General features: G+C 35.7%; 1 protein-coding gene and 1 long non-coding RNA gene across 3 annotated transcripts in view; one reads left to right on the top strand and one right to left on the bottom strand.

Moving 5' to 3' along the window:
- The first annotated feature begins 3596 nt into the window (after positions 1–3596).
- LOC5566722 (flotillin-1) overlaps positions 3597–18895 on the top strand; it is a 75837-nt gene continuing 60538 nt past the window's right edge. For both annotated transcript variants that reach the window (XM_021840034.1, XM_021840033.1), the window contains exon 1: positions 3597–3845. In XM_021840034.1, the coding sequence (XP_021695726.1) occupies positions 3794–3845 (52 nt within the window). In that variant the 5' untranslated portion in view covers positions 3597–3793. The remainder of the gene's footprint in view (positions 3846–18895) is intronic.
- On the bottom strand, positions 13179–13868 carry LOC110675353. The gene is made up of 2 exons (XR_002499396.1): positions 13271–13868; positions 13179–13208 (listed from the first exon to the last, which is right to left on the bottom strand). It is a non-coding gene; the product is annotated as an uncharacterized LOC110675353 (long non-coding RNA).

Raw genomic sequence — 18895 nt, 5'->3', positions numbered from 1 at the left:
ACGGAATCGAACATGCATACATTTCAAATATAGTATGTTTTTCCATTCTTTAGCAATCTGAAATGGAAGAAGTTTGTAATTAGTTGCAGAATAGAAAATAAGACTTTCACAACAAACAACGATACGTTACTATAGCACGATACGATGGTGCGGATCAGGGCTACGTTGATTGGAATGTCGAAAAAATGCATCTGATGCAATTTGATGCACATTCGATGTACACTGAACAAGTGATCCACCCCTTGCCTCACACTCTCATCATTGTCCATCGGCCACCAATCCATGTTTTCTTGACTATGATTTTGATCACGATTTGTTCGAAGTGTTACGTCTGCTACCGCTAGTCAAAGTCATGGGCGACTCAATAGATCTTTCTGAAAGCGTTTCTTGTTTCTGCAACGAGTCCAAGTGCCAATTTTATTTTAGGTAATCCTATTAGGGCCTATTAACAAATTTCATAACGCTGGAGGGGGTGGGTGGGTGTCCTTGATATGACGATTCGTACAAAAATAGAAAAAATATCAATACAAAAAGCGTTACAAGGGTGGGTGTCCACTTAGCGGTGGCCAATTTTAGCGTTATGAAATATATGAACAAGCCCATTAAGTGCTCCAAAAATAAATAAGAATTAGAGCAAAAATAAAAGCAATGTACAGGGTACCCCAGTTGGTTTGACTACATTTAATCTGAACACTTTTTAATTTGTACCCCGCTAATTTGCACATCGTTCAGATTAAAAATGGTTCAAACGTCATTTAGCTCATGGAACAGAGTAAAATGAAATAGAACTATGTGGAACGGAACGCAGAATCAAAACAAAACAGTGAAAGTGGTTAGGGATTTTGACCATCTCCCCTTCCCTGTTGTCACGTTTTTTTGTATGAATCCTCTGAAATTGTAAGGCTTGTCACGCTTGGCTTGATTTCCTCCCCCCTCGGAGCGTGATTTAATTTGTGCATGACCCCTAACCAGAAGCACAGATTCTAGGGTGACTAGAAATTCAAATTAAAAACAAACCCCGATGGTTTACAAGAGGTACTGTTCAAATTAGCTGGGGTACACGTTATAAAGTATAACATGTCTTGGAAACACTTTTTGGTATTGGTCTCCTGGAAACATGTTCGTCAATATCGAAAGACGGTTTTATTCCTCCTTTTCTTTCAATCTCACCTCTCGCTGTCATCCGTCGCTCATCATTGGTGTTCATTTTCAATTTGAACTTCTACGCACAACGAAAAAACGTGTTTCTGGTCATCTCATTGCTTGGATCTCCTGACATTCGAGTGCTTCTTAGGGCTCATTCACATATTTCATAACGCTGTAGCGGGTGGGTGGGTGTGTTCAATATGTTACATGTCATACTAAATTCGGAAAATATTCTTACAAAATGCGTTATGAGGGGGTGGGTGGGTGTTGAAAATGGCAATTTTTGGCGTTATGAAATTTGTGAATAAACAGTAGAAGCATTAAACTAAGAATGCTAATGTCGCTGCTGTTCGTGTTACCAACATCTAGTTTGCCTCGAACTGACAGCGTGAGTACCGGGCCTCAAAGTGTCAGATTAATTTTCAAAACCAAAACAACGACATGGTGTAGAACAAACAATGGAAATCCATGATTTCAGGCCTGCCCAACCTTTTTGAACCGCGGGCCAAAACTCCGAAACAGTAATGTGCGGCGGGCCAAACTTTATAAAATGCAGAAATTTCAAAACTTTTGGTGGGATGAAATAAAATTTACAAAAATTGCTTTTGGAGAAATATCAACAATATTTGCATCTATGATAATCTTGAAAATTCTGTGAGGATTTTGCTTATTATTACGTCTTAATGCAGCTCAGGATTCTTTTAGAAATTCTTCACAATTCTGTGAGAATGTTTTTCAAGATTTTATAAAAATCATTATCAGAATTTATCAGAAGTTTGCGTAAGATTCTGTCAGAATCTCATCTAGTATTGTTTGAAAACCCGGACCAGAGTTTTATAAGATTGAAGCACTGGATTTTGGTAATTCAGCTAAGGATTCTGTGAGCATTGTCGTTGAAATTCCGCAGAACCCTACTCTAAAATTATTATAAAATCCTAATCCATAATCTGGAGAAATCTGACCTACTCAGAATTCTGCAAGAAATTCACAGGATTGTTTAATCCAATTATGCATACTCATATCCATTATTTGGTGATAGTCATTGCTATCATTATGTGAAATCCTACTCGGATTCTGTGACAAAATTGCTCTTTGTGAGAATCTTGCATAAGTTGTCCATAAAATTCATCTGAGAATCCTATATTATTTAAAAAGCTATTAACCTGTCTCTGGAACTGCCTAATATTGGTTATAAACTTTCTCATGTATACAATTCATGCTTAAATGGTTTTAAAAAATACACCTTATTATTCAATAAGATAGCGATTGGTCTCCATATTTTTACCGACAACTTTTGTTGGAACTTGATATAAGTTCAGTGTTGTCCATATACAGTATTGGACAAAACATTTGCAACTTTTTCGATTTTGATAAGCTGTATCTCGGTTAGTTATGGGCCGGTTTGAATGAAATTTTTGCAGAACATCAGACATTACTTGAATAATTCATTATTTTAACATATATTTTTGAGTAAAAACGTCATTATAAACTCGTGATTGGAAAACTTATTCAAAAATATATGTTCAAATTCAAGTTAAATCTGATGTTCTGTGAAAATTTCATTTGAATCGGTCCATAAACAACTGAGATCTAGCTTACCAAAGTTGGTTATTTTGTATGGAAAATCTAAAAAGAGTTGATTGTTTTGTCCAATACTGTAATAATAAAGAATGTTATTGGCGAGATTCTTCATGCATGGTTAACTCTCATAAAATTTAGTCCTTTTTTAAATGGAACATTTTTCACCATTTAAGAAATCAAGCAAATTTGTATGGATGAAAAACCATGTAGAGAATCTACAAAATATTTGAAGTGGCGAACTCGCCAAGGGCGAAAAGCCACTCAAATAAAGATAAATAATAATCTACAAAATAAAATGTCTCAAAACCAAATTTAAGAATCTAAATTTTTAATAATAAGCTTTGAAATGTTCGAATATCTAGTTCTAGAGTTTCTAGAGCAGTGAAGGGGCCAAATATAAGAAGAATCTGCAAGCTCTTCGCGGGCCGCACAAAATGGAGAGGCGGGTAGGCCTGATTTAAGGTAATAATAATTGAAATCAGTTTTGTGACAACAACGCCACTAGCGTTCTACTACTAATATTTCTATTGAATAAACCCTTAGTTGGAATTTTTCCAACCAGTGAACATCCAACCATCGAGTCATTCCATGTAGTGGATTCCCAACGAGCGAATCCTCACTGAACACTAATTAACGGGGTTCATTTTTAAGTGTACATATCAAAAGCGGTCAAAGCAACAGAAGTAACCGGTATTCTTTAAACAACGGATTCAAAAAGTTTTCGAGTCCTTTTTTGTCCACTGTGCAGCGTTTGGCCGCTCCGGCTCGCCTAGAACATAACGAAAGCGCTTGCCCTCACCAACACATCCCTAGCGTTCAAAATCGTAAACACCGCAGTTTCGTCAAACCGAGCAAAAGCTCGTCCCATTTCCAAATTCCAATCAGAATGTGTTCAAACCGCGACTAAATCGGACGTGTGTGTTTTCGGGCGAGTGAAGGTTTTTTTTTTCTCTGCTTCGGCTGACCAATCATCCAGGAATTTTGCGCGAGAGACATTTTCTGACCCGTCGAATTCGATTTTCCACGCGTAGTTTGGTGCTAGATTGTGCGGTAATTGAGCGGCGAAATGGTTTGGGGCTTTGTGACGTGCGGTCCAAATGAGGCGCTGGTGGTTTCAGGTGCGAAAAATTCGATTTTTGTTCTCGTTCCATTCCTGCGGGAAGAAGCTGTGGTGAAAAATAAAATTTTCTTCCGACGACGGTGCTGTCTATGTATGAGTGTGTGTGTGTGTTTGTGGGTGGTGGTGGGTGAGGGGGATGAGTTTTACGGTGGGCGGTGTTTTTTTGGGTGACACAACATCAACAACAAAAACATGATCCAAGCAGTCATCGGTGCCCCGAAGAAGCGGAATTTTGACGTTGGGTTTGTGGACAGAAGCAGAAGGATGGTATTTTTGGGACTTTTTTATACGTGTGTGTTGGAGAATTTGGTGAGTAGTTTGTGTTTTATGTTTTATGCTGCCAAGGATGTAAGCATACAGGGATAATAAAGATGAAAGCAACATCAATAATGAACTGCCGCCAGAGTGGAGCCGCAGGCTTCGGTCGTAGGAATGTAAATAAAACATTAGCTTGCTTCTGTGAAAAACTTGCAAGGGAAGGGTCGAATTACAAAGACTAGATTGATATATTCTGTGGTACGTTACCTTTGGCGTACAGTTCTAAAAAAAATACTAATAACTTTTTTGAAACCTCAAATGAAAAATTGATTAAATATTTATGTGCAAATTTCTATGCATTCCAATATATTGACTATACTGCACTTAAAGATAACTAGTAACACTATAATATTGGCGGTTATCAAACAAACAGCCTAAATGTTCTTTGATAAATTGCTGCTTTTAATCAGAGGAAATTAACTTATCTTCCAAAGATACGTTTTATCGATCGTAGCTTCTTTGGCGCCAATAACCTACTATGAGCAGTCGACGGGAGGTCTATGTCAGAGTATCTCGTAGGGTTGGGCAAACCTCCCTTTTAGGTATTGCATTCCTCAAGCAGAGCTGGTAGAAAGTCACTTTTTATATGCTTAGTCACTATATCAATGTAAGCATCGCAGATGTCTTTTTTGAATGGACGATCTTTAAAGTCTCTTTCATGGAAAATGGTTTATGTTTCTCGATGAAATTGTTTTCAGATATTTACACTGAGCCAACTCTCTCGTTAAAGGGTATATGGAAGTCATATAATTCTGCACTATTGGAAAATCATATGAATATTAGCATGGGACGGAAATGGGGATTACAAGTTATATGCAACACATATGATAAGACTCACGGATATTGAAGTTATAGTTATATGCTTTACACTTAGCCTTCACAAACACCGGGACAATACGTTATTCATTTGATTACACAATAATGATCAAACACAACTACTGATCCAAATTTATATGTAATTCATGTGATGTTCAATTGACCTTCATATATTAGGCAGTGCCAAAAATATGCTTGTAATAAAGGAATGTGTATTTAAAATTGGCATGAATATTTCAATAAAGGGCTTTTAAGAATAAAATCCTAATACGCCTTAGCGAGCCTGCTCATTTAAAGATATAAATGCAAACCAGCACTAGTAACAGATGAAAACAGTTCTTGATTTGGTATTTTGGATTGCACTTATATGCTCGACTAAGTTGTAATAAGCGTTTATTCCTAAACTTAGTTGTGCCCTATTGAAATAATCACGCCAATTGATTAATAATAAGGAACAACTATACAATTTAAATACAAAAATACATGTTTATTTTCTTATAAAATACATTTTTACTTCGATCACAAATCGTTATCATCTTCATAGAAATCGTACCTTTTTCTAAAGTAATATCTATTATTTATAGAGTGAATCATCAATGGGGGTCCATCAAAATCATTTGAGTTGCGAATCTGTTTCAATCCACTGCAATTTAAAGCTTCATGTGCCAAAAGATGTTCATTATATGGGCCACATTGCCATATTTGCCCAACGATGAATAACTTTTTTTCATACGTCAATAATTCGATTATATCATATAATTCGGTTACATGATCTCTTGTCATTGTTAAAAATAATCCGATCTTATATATTGTTCCTTTGAAGCGACAGTTGTATGATACTAATATTTCGAGTTCAGAATCAAATGGAATAGGATATAGTAGGTTTGCATAATAAGATCGACACGAGAGCTTAGTTGCTGTGGAGTCTCCTTCAATTGATGATTTGAAAAAACTCGAAGTGATAATATCGTGGGCAAACTGCAATGAAGATTTTAAGCATAATGTGTAACAAATGTTTCGCCTCGTTGAAATGACGCTTGCGTATTGTTTATGCACTTTATGCTTTGCTTCAAACCTGAAACAAGACAAGAACAGGACCACATTCTTCAATCACAGACGGATAATGAAGGAGCAAATGTTGCTTAGGTTTTAGTTGTTCTTCAAACAATTATGATGCTTAGAAATGATTTGCCTGAACTGCTCTATATCAGCCTCGCTAAATGAAGGAAGAAGTGCAAAGTCCACGAGTTTAACAAGCGTTTTACAAAAATCCTTGGTTTTCTTTTCCTTAGAGTATGTTTCTTCTAAATCTGGCATTCTTGATAACGCTTCATCATTAGCAACCAAGCTGATCAACCTTCTTCGAGTATTCACTTCATTTAAAGACGCAAAATTCTTTTCAAATATACAATAATTTAGTACTTCTGTTAGTTCATATTTGCAGACCCCAGTGCTAAACAGATCGTGCATAGGATCTACGATGATATTTTTTACTACATTGAACGACGGAAGCTGATTGAAAACAAATATTCCTTTTATGCCCGTGAGAGCCTGATTCCGCAATTGTGCATCATTTTGATAATTTTCCTCATTTCGCAAATATTCTGAATGTAAGCATTCATCCTTTTGTAGCTCATACTTTGATCGTTTGCAAAATCTGCAGTAAAATGTAGCACTAAAACTGCCAGAAAATAGAAGAAAAGAATGGACCCCCAAATTATCTCCTAAGAATAATGAAAGGATAAATCTAACAGTTACTTGTCTTCCATTTAAATTAATAACTATGCCATTTTCCTCTATATCTTTGAACGCATCGATCAGCTTTTGTATAAGGTACCGTGGGGTAAGTGGATACAGAAAAATTAATAGTTAAATTCATTATTATGTACAGCTAACGTGAATAATGTAATTCAAACTTTTTTCTGTGGATAACACATAAGGGACTATTATACTTCAAATCGTCATTTATTTCGATTTTTCTGATTGTTATGTGTTGAGTATGAGAGACTTAAAAATTTGTGCCAAATGATCTACTTGCCCCATCATGGTGGGGTAAGTGGATCACCTTTAAAAAAAACTGTTCTCGAAACAAATGTAGTGTGATTATGTTTAATAAGAATGATATTACCCTTGCTCTTGTTATTAGTGCTACTTGTGTTACATTTACTTTACATTTACAATACTTTAAAATCAAAAAGTATTTTCATTAAGTCAAAATATTATAAAAAGTATGTATATATTAATTCATACTAATTTGAACAAAAAAAAAAAAACATTGTAACTAGATAAATTTGGAGAAAATTCTTCCTTTTATACGCATAAGTTATACAGAAGTATTGTAGGATTATTCTTAAAAATATTTTAGAAAAACACTCATGGTTTAAAAACATTAGTTACATTTACTTTTGAATAACAAACTGAAATCCTTCTATTTTATTTATGAATATATGTGTATCATCTGTCTAGAACAATTTATATGGTCAAATAAGGTACGATACTATGCTTTCGATTGGAAAATAAGTATATTTTGCTCTTTTACAACTCAGCTTAGATAAACCACGAAAAGTTTCGTGTGAATTTTGAAATTATTATTCTTTTATATTTTTTTATAAAAGAAAGGTTAAAAAAACTTTTAGGTGGAATCATTCAAATTTTCTATGGCCAATTTGACAAATTCAAGCTGGGAATGGAACAAACTAAAGGAAAACAACATTTACGGATATTATAGCTTATTAACATTCTCGTAAGCAGCCTGCCAATAAATGATAATTATTCTTGATCCACTTACCCCACCCCCTTAAAAAGTAGGGGTAAGTGTACCATGTCCAATATATTTGTATTTATTTATAAGAATGACATGTTTTTCATTGTGATTCATTCAATAAGAACTGAAATGCTCACCATGTGTCGAAAAAAATAATAGAATTCGATTTTAGACAGAGATACAATGAATTTTTGATTGATGGAAAACAATTTTCAAATTAATTACTTTTTGCAGCTAACAAGTTTGCTTGTGTTAGTATACGTGTAGTACCAGTTTTGCAATAGTTTCAGTGTGGGCGTAAGAATACAACCTAAAACGAAGCAATGGTGCGAAAACATTCAACATATTCAAGTATTTATGCTTTATATTGACAAATGATCCACTTACCCCACTGCTACACTTCCCCCACTGTACCTTAAGTGAATTAATACCTATCTCATTAATATCAATCTTTCTAACCATTCCTGCAATAAAAATATTGCGAAGCCTCGAAGAAAATACTCTGGGAGTGACTGGAAAACTATAGTAGAGTCCACATACCGAATGGCGCTTGTTATGTGAACTAAGCGGATCATTCACCTCGAACTCATCGGCATAAAATGAAATTGGTATTAACAGGTCTGACCCATAAGTTTTTCGTACATCTTTCCACACTCTACCATTGATCAAATTTTGAATGCGATCTGACTTTTCTAGGTCTTCAACGTATTCTGACGTTCTCTCTAAAATGTTATCGATTTCTAAAAATTTTTTGATCTGGAATTCTATTGGCATAAGAATTAAAAAAAAAATATTTAAAGTTACTTCTTCGTTCAAAACGGATGTACAACTATCTTGTTCTACGATTATGATCTGTGGTTTTTGGAATAAATTTTGTTTCTCTAGTAGTTTAAATAATTTATAATCAGTATCGATAAACTCGAAAGTAGTTTTCGTCTGGTTTTGGTGAGATCAATTCTAATTTCTCTATTTGTTTGGCTATTTCCTTATACATGTTTTGTGTACTCTGTTGAATTTCATTTACATCATTTCTGGTCAGATTTGGACGTTTATGCAAACTTAAACTTAATTCTACGGCATCTTTATCGATTTTGGATAATGATTCTATCAGTAAGCTATTATCTTGGTACGTTTCTGGGCGTATTTTGTTAATATGTACAGAATCATTATTTTCTACAAAGCTTGAATGGAGAATTTCTTGCTGGTTTTCTCTAGTTTTTTCTAACTCTAAAAACTTATGATTAAGTAAATGCCTTTTGAAAGAATAATATTTTTGGAAAATTTGTCCACAGTTTTGCATTGTACAAATACACCTATGATTACTGGGTATTTTATGATATTCGTTCAAATGTGCTATGTACAGCTGCGCTTGTTTGAATGTTTCCTTGCATTCTTTCACAAAACAAACAATATGATTAGGCATTTTGAACGTTATTAAGATGAATTACCAGCTTCTCAATGCTCGAGTACTTTTCTGGAACGTATACACCTGACGACAAACAGCCACACAAGTTTTGAGATTTTTGAGTGCTGCAATCCAAGAGTAAGTGTCAGCTTGATGAATACGTCCACGGCACGTTTCATACAGGACAGTTTGTAACTTAGTTCACCGTAACAAACAAAGAAGGATCCCTGCAGGTCTTTGTAGTTTGCACCAAGAGCTATCAATTTGGGTACATGCGGCAATCCGAGGTCCTTGAATCGTGCATACAGAGCTAGCAATTTTTGCTTTGCTCCCTGTTCCGTCTGGTCGAATAAACTAGTTTCTTCTTGGGCGGATGCCTGGAGTTACTCTGACTGGTGGTAGAACACAGTTTAACAATATTAAAATTGCACACAAACGAGAATCTAAAATATTTTGAATATTAATAACATCATATCTTGTTTGTAACATTTGAATAGTCACCTTCCGTCAATTCAGGTACCTCCGTAAGATCATGCAAAATTCTGATGGAGTACTCGTCACTCACATGAATCTTCCAGTAATCAGTTATATGAATCAGCAGACCGTCCCATACAAACATTCCATTCCTAGCGATAGAGTATTTCAATTCAAAATCAACATCAAACTGAAAGCATCAAGGAAGATTAGCATTTGGTAACATAATGCATTTGACTAACAAATCTTGCATAATTTATGATAAGAGCCTCCAAGCCATTGTTAACCCAATATGTAGCTAATTGTTTCAGAGCAATGTATTGATAATATTCATGAATACCGTAAATATATTTTCATGTAACCTTTTTTTTTTGTTTTTTTTTACGTAAAAATTGCTTAAAATATTACTGAAACATATAAAAAAACTGAAATATTAAAAAAACAACTACACGATTCTTATTCTTCTTATTATAATTTTTGCAAGAAGTTGTTAATCTATAATGGATAAGTAATCGTCAATTTAAGCGTTACGTATAGTATATATAAAGTATATATGGGCGTTATTCTATAGCTACCATTAGAGTAGAATTGAAACTGAAGGTGACGCTAAATTAGTTGAATTATGATTACAAAGCTATGTTTGCTGTTTCGCTCCAAAAAGTAAAAATTTCTGAGTTTATTGCACGTACAGAGGCTCATTGCAGCACCCCCGAAAAGTTTAAAATCACTACAACAGCAACTTGTGCTTTTCGATGATTCTAAACTTTTCGGGGTGTTTCAATATTCAAATCAACTGTTGCAATACTTTTGGAGGGTAGTGTTTATATTTTATACATACAATACACGTACGTTTAACCTTGATGGTTACTTGGGGATGCATATTTTTTTGCTTAATTACTTACCAACTGATAGCCAAATTCATGTTGAAAGTGCTTCCAAATTTGTTTTTTCCGCAAACTCTGCTCAGCTGTCGACTTCCTACGAACTGGGAACGCGATTCAAAGCTTTCCTTCCATTTATAAAGCACAGTGCCCCATGGCCCTTCATTGAGCATCAACCAGTTCATAGACAATGATGTAACTTTAATGTTTTTCGTCTCCACAGATCCTGTTCTGATTCGTTTGGAATATTCGGCTTCCGTTTTATCACGTTTACGAGCTTTGGTTTTTAAGTTACAAATTTTGTTGTAAATGATACCACCTGGATTCCTTTTAGTGCCACCTTTTTCCAGATAGTATGTTTCCTACAAAATGTATTGTTTTTTATTAATTTTATTTAAATTAAATCCTATTATAGAGTTTCATTGTAGTTAACCTTACCTTCCTTTCCGATTTGAACAATGCTTTTACTCTAGTAGCATACTCTTCAAGGTCTTCTTGCAACAGTCGAGCTTTATTCGCTAAATGCCATTCACCCACTATTCCTGCTAGCTCGTGATGTCTTCCGGTTGACAATTCTCCTATTTTAGATCGAAGCACAATGTCTTTACCTAATTGGGATGAATTAAGTAACTGATGTAAAACAGACGGACTAAACAATTTTCGAACAGTATTTTCGTTCACCACATTCAATCTTGCACTGCGACTACTGCAGTCTACTGTAGCTCGGTCACTCGAACGCTATTGAGAAATTAAACGAAAGCTCTTAATTGTAGCCAAAGTCTAATGAATTGTTTATAGTACCTGTCCGATGTCACCTGAAGGGATACTCAAAAACGATGATGTAGGATTGGAACTTGAATTGGGGGAATGATGATGAATGCTCGAATTTGCAGGAATAATCTCTGACTCGCTGATGTGTAGAGTGGTCGCTTCTGCCACTTCAGACCGATCAACACAGCAATCAAGATCGGTTGTATCCTTGTTACACAGTTGCTACAAAGAAGCGACAACTATGAAATAAACGCAACAAAATACCTAATTTCAGACATCAAAACCTACCTGTCCGGGTCTTACGAATTCGATTGAAAACGCATTATCACATGACGCCTTTAACGTTACATCGCCGGAATAATGATGGCCGTTAGTCTCCCCTGTTGATACTCCTAGCTTACTGCTGCTGAAGCTCCTTGGCTGAGTATGTGGAACAATAGGACAGGTCACAAATTCTCCTGTCGATGGATCCCTTCCTGAACTGCGCTCGCTGCTGCTGGCAATATCACGCTGTGAAGAAACAGAAAAAAATCTATGCTAGGGTGATGTGCTAGTATCCATCGTATTAAGCATTGATCAGTGAGAACTGCAATTTTCTCAGTATTGCAGTGAATGATGCTGACAAAAACCGATGCCAAACAATTCTTTCTCAAAACGGCTCTAGCATTGTACAATAACATTTTGATAAATCTTGATCTCTTTTTGGAAATAATGCAAAGAAAATGCATCTTACCGTATTCTCTGTCCGTCGTATCGTTTTCAACTCCGTCGCAATCAGTTTCCAGATTCGTCTCACAAGTTACGGCTCACTGTGTGTATTGAATGGTTAAAACACTACATATCAACGCTATAATAAAATGTATTACTAGAATATATAGATCTACGGGCATCTCCCTCCATTCCTTCAGCATGATGGAATATACTAATTTCCTTTAAAATTCATTGTTCGTTATCAAAATTCAGCCCAAACATATGAACACAATTCCTTTTGACCGTACAATTATGGCATTTGCTCACAGTACAGCGAAAACAACACAATCAAAGGAATCGTATTTTTACGTCGAGCGTCGCGCACACATTGATGCGCACAAGCTTTTTTTTTCTCAGTACGACGGATTAAACTTTGTTTACATTCTCAATTATACGCGGCGGTTGAGGAAATTTCGTAAAATTTGGTGATTTATTGAAGTTTTACGGCGTGTGATTGGAATGAAATCCTTCAGTGAAGAAGTACGAAGGTTTTCCATAGTGAAAATAAGTGCCCGGCGAAGTAAGTCACCCACGGGGGCGGGAAGAAACTTGTGTTGGAAAGTGGTGTGGCTCAGTCGATCGCTAAGCATTTCTCTCAAATCGTGTTCGTCCATGCGATTTCGGTGAAAAAGTGCAAAGTGGATAATTGAACTTAAGTTATTTACTGAAGTACAGTAGTTTTATTGCATTTTTGGTGTACAAGTGTACAAACCATAACAGCTTTCACAAAATTACACTTGGATAATGAATCTATGTTGCAGGTAAGTTTGAATATCCGCCGTAGTGGAACATTTAAAGTTTGATACGACGAATAGTAGCGCTTACGACGAAGAAGAACAAAACCCTATTGATCATAATTCATAAAAAAATGAATGAGTAGACGTTTGTTACCTGTTTAGTGTCAAGCGATTCTTCGCTTTGATGTCCCGGAAACGAAAAAACTCCTTAAGCATTGCTTAGCAGAGAGGCGTTGAGCAGTTCGCAAGAGAGGGTACACTGAGGAGTCTCTGTGCTACTTTTAGCTGCACTGTTTTTGATTTCAGTACTGGAAATATCTCCTTTACAATCCTTTCTTCCAACATGGATTTCGTCCGACTCTTGATGACGCTCGTTTTCCGACTTGATTTCCTTTGTTTTCGGCAGATTATTTTCGCAGTCCAGAAGATTATGGAGCTCAATTTGCTGTGACAAAAAAAAAAAAGATTATCCTCTGAAATTATGATTATTTCCAAAATAACCCTCACATTTCTATGTCGCCACGGAACTATGGCGCCGAAAATTTGTTGTGTGTTCCAAACGTACCCTTCATCCAAGCTCGCCAACTGTAGTGCTTCCTCTAGCACTCCGATAGTAATTACGCATAGTTCTCGAAAACCAATGTTTAAATCTGAAAACCAGCTCCAATGTAATTACATTTTCTCATATTCTGTACTAACTTACCAGCAAGAAGATCGAAAATGTTATTGGGCTGGAATCCAACAACAATTGCTCACGTTTGTCCGCCATTGTTGATTTTTGTGCTTTACCGAAATGATAATGTCAATATGACATACACGCATATAACTTTCACAGCGAGAAAAGTTAGCCGAAATTATATGCACGGAACGTAAGTTAATTATAACATATTCATATAACTTGAACAAGAGCTACTATTACTAATATTTATTTGAAGGCCATTGAATCCAAAAGGTTTTTGTTGTGACACATATAAGTGATCAATTGAAATTAATTAGACCGGCTATGATTTAAACTCATATGAAATTGCTTATACAATAAACACGTAGAATAATTTCAGTGTAGTAGGCATAGGCAAATCGCGATAACTGCTTTGTTTATGCATATTTTCGCACGATTTATTTCACAAGTTCTTACAAACTCTTCTATTTTAAAAATCTGTGTCGTTTTTGATCATAACTCTAGATCTGTAGATATTCCTAAATTTCTTTGGGGGACCGACGCGTACCCATAACCCACGTAAAAATCTCAGGATACAGATTTTTTCCCATGTCCGGTTATTCGCTTTAAAAAAAAGCTTTAGTAAAAGTCTGTAGTAAAAAAAAAATTAGGCATCCGTTTTTTGAGAAATGAGCATTTATGTTTGTGGTACCAGTTTTGGTAACTGTTTCGACGCAAATTTCTTTTCTTAACTAAAATCTTTTTTTTTTATCTGTATTAACGAGATTTTTAGCCCTGGGCTAGTTCATCTCGGGACCAACGGCTTTACTTCCCTTCCGAAGGAAGTCGTCACTGAAATTTTTAGTGACTATCTCGGGGATGGGATTCGATCCCAGGTCCTCGGCGTGAGAGGCGTGTGTTCTAACCACTACACCAGGTCCGTCTCCTAACTAAAATCTCTGTTTTACCAAAAATGATCTTTAAAGTTTCCTTTTTGTTTATTCTGTTTGCCGAATAAATTAAATTCTTTCAGAGAAACCTTCAGAATTGACGACTGTTTGAAAAGGTTATCCAAGTAGTTTTTTCAGATTCGTCGTGGAAAAGCATAAGGATTTGTTCTAGCAATTTCTTCGTAAAATTTCTCTTAGCATAAATTTAGGGACTCCTTCAGAGATCATTCCAGAAATTCCAGATCCATAATCTCCCAGAAATTCTTCCAGCGATATTTCAAAGGATGCTTAGAGGAAGTTCAGAAATTGCTTCAGGAGACCCTTAAGCACTCCAATCGAACGCAATGTCCTATAGAACAAGTCCGGTTCTTAGTATGAGTTTGCTTGTATTAGTCACGAAAAAGATGTAAACGAAACGATCAGCTGATGGTGTCTACAAGCTTGCTAAAAATTTTGTTCGCAGCTTGCCAAACATGACGTCATCTTCGGCAACTTTGTGAACTTACGTCTCTCCGAAGTTTGCATTGCACAGCTACCACTTCAATATTGAAGTTATCACAAATACTAATTTGATGCTTTTCGTCTAAAACGCTTGGGCCTTCAAAAAGTTACTATTTTCAACAAAAAGTCACTAAGTTACTTTTTCATAAATATGGCCACTAAAGTCATTTTTTTGTGATCTGATGATAAATCAACGATAATCTGAATCATCTTCTTGAACTTAAGTATCAAAACACTAATGTTTATCGATCAGCATATTGAAGTGTGTAGAATGCAAAAGATTCTTTGCTAATTTTCTGGAAGAATTCAGCTGAACATTGCGCAGACATTTCTAACAGAATAGGGTAAGTGTACCAGTTATGGACATAGTGGGTCCCTATTTCGCCATACGTGATTACTTTAATGTCTTAAAATTTTGAAAAAACTTGTGTGTGTTGTAGTAGTTAGATGCAAGATATAACTTGATGTTAAAGCATTCAAAAAGATTTTAAATGTGAAAGTTATCAAAATTTCACATATGGCCAAATAGGGAACCACTATGGCCATAACTGGTACACTTTCCCTATCTGAAATTTTCTTTCTGGGTTTGGTTATAAAAGTTTTGGTATAGTTTTAGAATTTAAATATCGACATAATTTTTGACAGACCAACTGAGTTTATTTAGAAGAAATGTTTGGAGAATGGTAATAGCCTGAAGGGATCTTTGATCTACTTTTCGAACGAAGCTCAATAAAAGTCTAAATCAAGAGAGAAGCCTAAAACTTCTCTGAAATCTTAACCAAAACATATATATTGTCAGAAATTTGTTAAGGAATCTATAGTCTCGTAGTTCGCCAAGAAACCAGTTCAGAAATTTAATAAAAAATGCCACGATTTCGATCGACTTTTCTATTCCAAATACGCGTTTCTATTAAGATTGCTTAACCCCTCTACCGGCAGCTTCATTTTTTACCGTTAAAAAAATATTCAAATCGCGATAATTTTTTTGTTTCTCGATATTTTTGCACTATTTTTTACAAGCTCTAAAAAAACTCTTCTAGTTTAAGAATATGTGTCGATATTTATCATTGGTCATCTGGATCCGAAGTTATTCCAAAATTCCTTGGGGGACCGACGCGTAACCATAACCCACGTAAATATCTCAGGCTACAGAATTTTCATCATATTCGGATATTCACTCCTCGGAATGATACATTATTGCGAGTATGTTGTGAAAAAATGAAGCATTTTGGTGCAGCCGTCTTTTAGTAATGAGCATTTATGTTCCTGGTACCACCCTGGACAAATAAAGATCTTGAAAACTCTAAAAACCTCATATCGTAATTTTCCGATTCCTCCAAGAATACTGGACCGATTTGTATGATTTTTTTTCAGAGTAGTCCCTTATTACCTGGCATTATATAGCACTCATTTTATATTTTTGATAAATTGGTCAAAAATAAAATGGCCGCCAAATACATTTTATATGGAGAATGTCGGTCCCCCAAGGAACATTGGAATATCTTCATAACTAGATCATCAATGATTAATATCGACTAGTATCCTTAAACTTGAAGAGTTTTTTGAGGTCTTGTGAAAAAATGCTGCAAAAATATTGAGAAACAAAAAAGTTATAGCGATTTGAATATATTTTTAGTGGTAAAAAATTAAGCTGCCGGTAGAGGGGTTAAACATACATGGGCAAATGGGCTAATTGTTTCGAAATCAGTTTAAAATAAGTGTTCATTGCTAATCTTTAGTAATGTGATTGTTTTGGATACTTCGAGTACTTAGTAATGTCTAGAATCTATATAAATAAAAATGGAGTGGTGTTTGTATGTCACGAAATGGCTTGAGAACGGTCCAACGGATTGCCGCAAGATTTTCACTGTTGCACTCCTCAAGGGATGCGACGTGTTCGTGCGAATAAAAAAATTCAGGAAAGTCGCCGGATTTATCGGGAAAACGGGAGAAGACTAAGGTGTAATTTGTATGGGGGATTTCTTGACGTTTTCCAACAGCCTACTTGATGGCAAAACGAAGTTTGCCGGGACCACTAGTATTGTAATAAGTATAGAATCATTCTCGAATTACCATGGAACAGTAACCGCTCGATTCAGTTAAATTAATCTATTTTTAAACTCTAGATTCTGTGGACAATTCCACAAGAACGTTCAGGAATTTATCTACAATTTTTTAAGGATTTCGCTAAACATTTTTTTCTTAATTATTGTAAAGTTCTTCTCGAACTCTAAGTATTTTTTTTCCCGAAATTCGTCTGACATACGAAAAACCCTTCAATGAACATTGGCGATTAATCATCGCAAATAATGACAAAAATTTTGCCATAATTTCTTCAGAGTTGATGAGTTTTGAATTTCCAGGAGCCGTGGAGCCGCTACAACTTTGAATCGTGATTTAGAGTTGTAGCGTATATCTAGCTTTTATGCGTCCCTTATGTGATTTACCAGATTTTTTATAAACTCGCTCTATCTGTTGATGCTGTTTCATATCTATCGTAATTTGGTGATATGTGTAACGCAAATAAGTGTTAAGATATGTTTCGAATTACTAAAGGTAATTTCATTTTTAGTATTACATAATTTCAAGGTTTACTAATATTCGTGACTATAAGCATCATGTTTTCTCTTCTGAACTTTTATTTTGGACTAATGGTTGTACCTAGTTAAAGTTTTCAAAGAAATTCGTTTAGTGCGCATCGTACCTTCGTGCTGTGCGTACACGAATTCTCTCTGCTCTTGGAAGTTTTCTTAAAAACTACCTAAAGCAATAAAACAGTACTTTTCAGTGCTACAAAAACAGTACTTTTCAGTGCTAAAATTAAAACGGTACTTTTCAGTGCTACTAAAACAGTACTTTTCAGTGCTATTTTTTCTACTATTGATCCCTTTACGATCCTTGTTTGGACCCGTGCCTTCGATTTTTCGTTGGACCCGTTGGCGAAAGCTAGCGGTGGTAATCCTTCTTGGACACCGTCTTGGGAAAAAACCTCTCGAAGGTCACGTCTTTCTCGTTTATTAACTAAACATGGTATCAACAACAAACAAAAGGAAGGGTAAATCTCTGAATTCACTACTTCCTTCCAAAAAAGTGGGTTTTAAAACTGTCACTACACGTGGCAAGAACGGAAGGAAGGACGTTTCCCCGGAATGCGAACTTTCTTCCAAGGGTGAAATGAATAATTGTATCGAAATGAGCAATCAGTTCGATGCTTTAGACATATTTTCCGAACACCAAATCGAAGCAGCCTCTAGCCCAGGCTCTTTGATTCAAGTGAGGAAGCAAAGAGTGCCGCCTATCGTGGTAAGTTGTTCCGAATTTGGAGGATTTAGGCAGGAGATCTTGAACTCCATTAGGGGAATCAAGGTTTCCTTCCAAATCGCAAAGAAAGGAGACTGTCGCGTTTTGCCGGAAACTCTAAAAGATCGTGAGCATCTTCTCAAACATCTTGAAGAGAAGAAGCACAATTTTTTACTTATGACGACAAAACTGAACGTTTGTTCAAACTTGTCTTGAAAGATCTCTCAAGTGACTATAAGTCACCTGAAGAGATCAAAAATGGAATAAATGATATACTTGGATTTTCCCCAGTCCAAGTAATCATTATGAAAAAGAGAACCCAATCTGGCATTGCTCGGAAAGGGCTTTCTCAAGAATTTTATTTAGTTCACTTTAACAAAAAAGAACTAAATAATATTAAAGCTTTAGAAAAAGCAAAACTTTTGTTTGATGTCCGTGTGACGTGGGAACATTTCCAGAAACCTGGAGGAAATTACCAGAACCCCACTCAGTGCCGTCGGTGCCAAAAGTGGGGTCATGGTACAAAAAATTGTCGCATGGATGCTAAATGCATGATTTGCGGAGGTTCTTCTCACGCTAAAGACGTCTGTCCAGTGAAGGAAGATACCACCAAGTTCATATGCTGTAATTGCGGGGCTAACCATAAGTCCAATTTTTGGAATTGCCCTTCACACAAAAGGATCATTGAGGCTCGTGCCAGGCAGATGAAAGATAATATCCGTT

This window comes from Aedes aegypti, chromosome 2 (genome assembly GCF_002204515.2).
Source record: "Aedes aegypti strain LVP_AGWG chromosome 2, AaegL5.0 Primary Assembly, whole genome shotgun sequence".
Taxonomy (NCBI): domain Eukaryota; kingdom Metazoa; phylum Arthropoda; class Insecta; order Diptera; family Culicidae; genus Aedes; species Aedes aegypti.
Note: the sequence above shows the minus strand (reverse complement) of the source record. Positions and strands in the feature narration are given on the sequence as shown.